General features: G+C 34.7%; 1 protein-coding gene across 1 annotated transcript; it reads left to right on the top strand.

Moving 5' to 3' along the window:
• The first annotated feature begins 813 nt into the window (after positions 1–813).
• LOC111380817 (E3 ubiquitin-protein ligase ATL23-like) lies at positions 814–1,555 on the top strand. Its single transcript, XM_023004472.1, has one exon. The coding sequence runs from the start codon at positions 986–988 to the stop codon at positions 1,379–1,381; it is 396 nt and encodes a 131-aa protein (XP_022860240.1). The 5' UTR covers positions 814–985; the 3' UTR covers positions 1,382–1,555.
• Positions 1,556–2,856: the final 1,301 nt, after the last annotated feature.

The raw sequence follows: 2,856 nt of genomic DNA, 5'->3' as shown, positions 1-2,856 counted from the left end.
TTGATTTCCTATCTCTTGTGTGAGACCAGTAACAACTATATTTTTGATTCTCATTCTTACATTAACGTAACTCAAACAGGGCCTAAATGTGACTAATATGAGTAAATAGTAATTTCAAATTCTACATATGCTTGGAATCCAAATTTTGATAATTAAGTAACTCTATTTAACACTGTTGATATTTCAGTTGACGTCTTGAAAAATATTGTACAGCTGGACAACTCGGTGATCAACATTCTTTTCTCTCCAAGTCTTGCATGAGTGGGAATATAGTATGCACGTGCTTGATGTGAGCCGCACAACGTATAGGACCTGTTCGATTTTTTCATCCAAAAAATTAATTTTTTTATCGTTATTTTATTATTCCAACCGTCATATATGACTTTTTCTCTCATAGCTAGACCCTACTTTTTTCCTAACGATAAAAAAATCAATTCTCAAAATCACTCACAAACATACTTATATTGTTTAAAATTGATTAACTTGTTGTTCACCCAATAATTTATCAACATACCATTTTAAATAAACAAATATAACTTTTGTCTCACAAAAGTAAAATGATGTGTCAATAAATTATTGATGGACAGACAGTATATCTCAACTCCATCGAAAACAACGGCATCATCGATGGTTGGATTTTCGAAAAACTGTGTGTGCCAGTGCTTATTGTTTTGTATTCTTTCTTCAAATTCTTGAAACACGTCATCAGCTTTCCAGGAAAAACATTTTCTGTTTCACTTTCTTTTGTCCTTCATTCCTCGTATATGCGTTTATACATACACTACCAAAAATATATATACATATTTGCACCCCCATTTACCCATCCACGGCACCCAACCCCCCTATATAAAGAGGACCGCCTTTCCTCTCCATTTACTCTTAGCCCCTCAACCCAAGTCTGCTTATAGTGTGTTATTGTGTGCATTACTGTTGAACACCAGATTTCTTATTTTTCTTGAATATATACAGGGAAGAAGAGTTGAAAATGCTGGTCTCGGTATTTATTGCACTATTCCTACCGTGCGCCGGCATGACAGCAGTGTTTCTAGTTTACACGTGTTTGCTATGGTACGCCACGGATTCCGACAATGACCAGGGGTTCCAGTCACCGGTAAAGCCCAGCCGTGAGGAGGGCCTTTCCGCCTCTGATCTTGAAAAGCTTCCGAAAGTCACCGGTAAAGACTTGGTTTTGGGCACCGATTGCGCGGTGTGTTTGGACGATATTGAAAGTGACCACCCGGCTAGATTGATTCCCGGTTGCAACCATGGATTTCATCTACAATGCGCCGATACTTGGCTGTCTAAGCACCCTGTTTGCCCTGTTTGTCGGGCCAAGCTTGAGCCCGAACTCTTCAATCCACCTGAGACCAATCCATGCTAATAAAGTAATAAATTCAATTTTTATTGGTACTTGTATTTTTTTCATTTTTACTTTCAATATTTGTTTTTTTATTTGGATGACCATTAGATATGTATTATTTGTAAATACTAATTAATATTGCAAGTTTGGGCTTTGGCTAAGATTAAAAAGTTCATTTGTAAAGAAAATTACTTATAAAATATAGCTGTACTTAATTCACTTGACACTCCTTGTTTGAGTTAGTAATGCATGTGCGTTGTCCCCCGGGGTGTAGCCCAGCGATGCAAAAAATAGGAGTGTGGTTATCTCATGGCTTACTGATAATCGCAGTATGGAGGTTCAATTCCTGAAATATGGAATTTGACTTCTTGTAGGTGCAATATATAGACAGCTCTTGTTCTTTAACCTATTGGGGCACATCTTGCAATTTACCTCCTTCACAAAGTTCTAAAAACGGGGCGGTGGGGATTCTCAAAGTTGGGGTTCAACCTTTTATTATTATTATTAGTAATGCATGTGCGTTATTATGTGGGTGGGGACGGGAGATTTGATGGTGACATATTCTATAAACTTCTGATAAATAATCTGTGAATACTACGAAATGTGCTATTAAAATGACTAATAAAAATTATAGTGACCATTAGTATATTTAACCCTGGAGAGGTATATTCCAGAATCTTCTGATTTCTCAGTGCCAAATGCTAAAGGAATCTCTAGTTGCATAAATTACTGTTGTCTGCTGTTACTGATTCCAACTTATTGCCAGCCACTGTTTCAAACTGACGCGTAATTAATGTGCCCAGCAAATAATCTGCGTCTACAACACAAGTGTTCGGTCACCATTTTTCCATTTTATAAAGATTCGTAGCTTGACTGTGTTTGATTTAACAACGAACAAATAATTGATAGATTTTTATATTTTTCTTATTATTGTAGTCAGACATATCAAATTCAAGATTGACTTATTAGTCAGTTCCTAGAGTATTTTCAATTCATTTTATAGATTGCAGCATATGTGACATTGACTTCTAATGTATAGACTATTAAAACTAAAATTGGTCTTCAGTAGATTTTATTTACAACCCAATAAAACTTTCTCTGTATCTTTCATTTAATGGCTAAAGTAAAGATAAATAAAATGGAGACGAAATCCAATGCTCTAAAAATCAAAATAGTAACAAATAAATTGTTGAATCAACATGTCTAATCGAGTCTTCGAATATAGATGAAACTTTAGATATTGTCTTGTTTTACTACATCCACTTGATAGAGTCACTATCAGATAGAATTGTAGATGATTTTTCTAAACACCGTTTTATTTTGTTTTTCTAACATTCTTTAAAGCAATTCACACTACCATTGAAAATGATCTTAACACTTATATGAGTATAAACGTTTGTTTAGAAGAGATTTTTCTTTCCTTATAGATGATTGAGCACCTAGATCTTCTCTAATCGTAAAAGATTCAGTGTGAATATTTTCAAATTAATATGTTT

The sequence above is a fragment of the Olea europaea genome, unplaced genomic scaffold, assembly GCF_002742605.1.
Source record: "Olea europaea var. sylvestris unplaced genomic scaffold, O_europaea_v1 scaffold221, whole genome shotgun sequence".
In the NCBI taxonomy this organism is placed as follows: Eukaryota; Viridiplantae; Streptophyta; class Magnoliopsida; order Lamiales; family Oleaceae; genus Olea; species Olea europaea.
The sequence above is the reverse complement of the archived record's forward strand: the minus strand, read 5'-3'. Positions and strand labels throughout refer to the sequence as shown.

Excerpts from the sequence above, each read along its gene's own strand:
- LOC111380817 (XM_023004472.1), top strand. The coding sequence starts at position 986 with ATGCTGGTCTCGGTATTTATTGCACTATTCCTACCGTGCGCCGGCATG.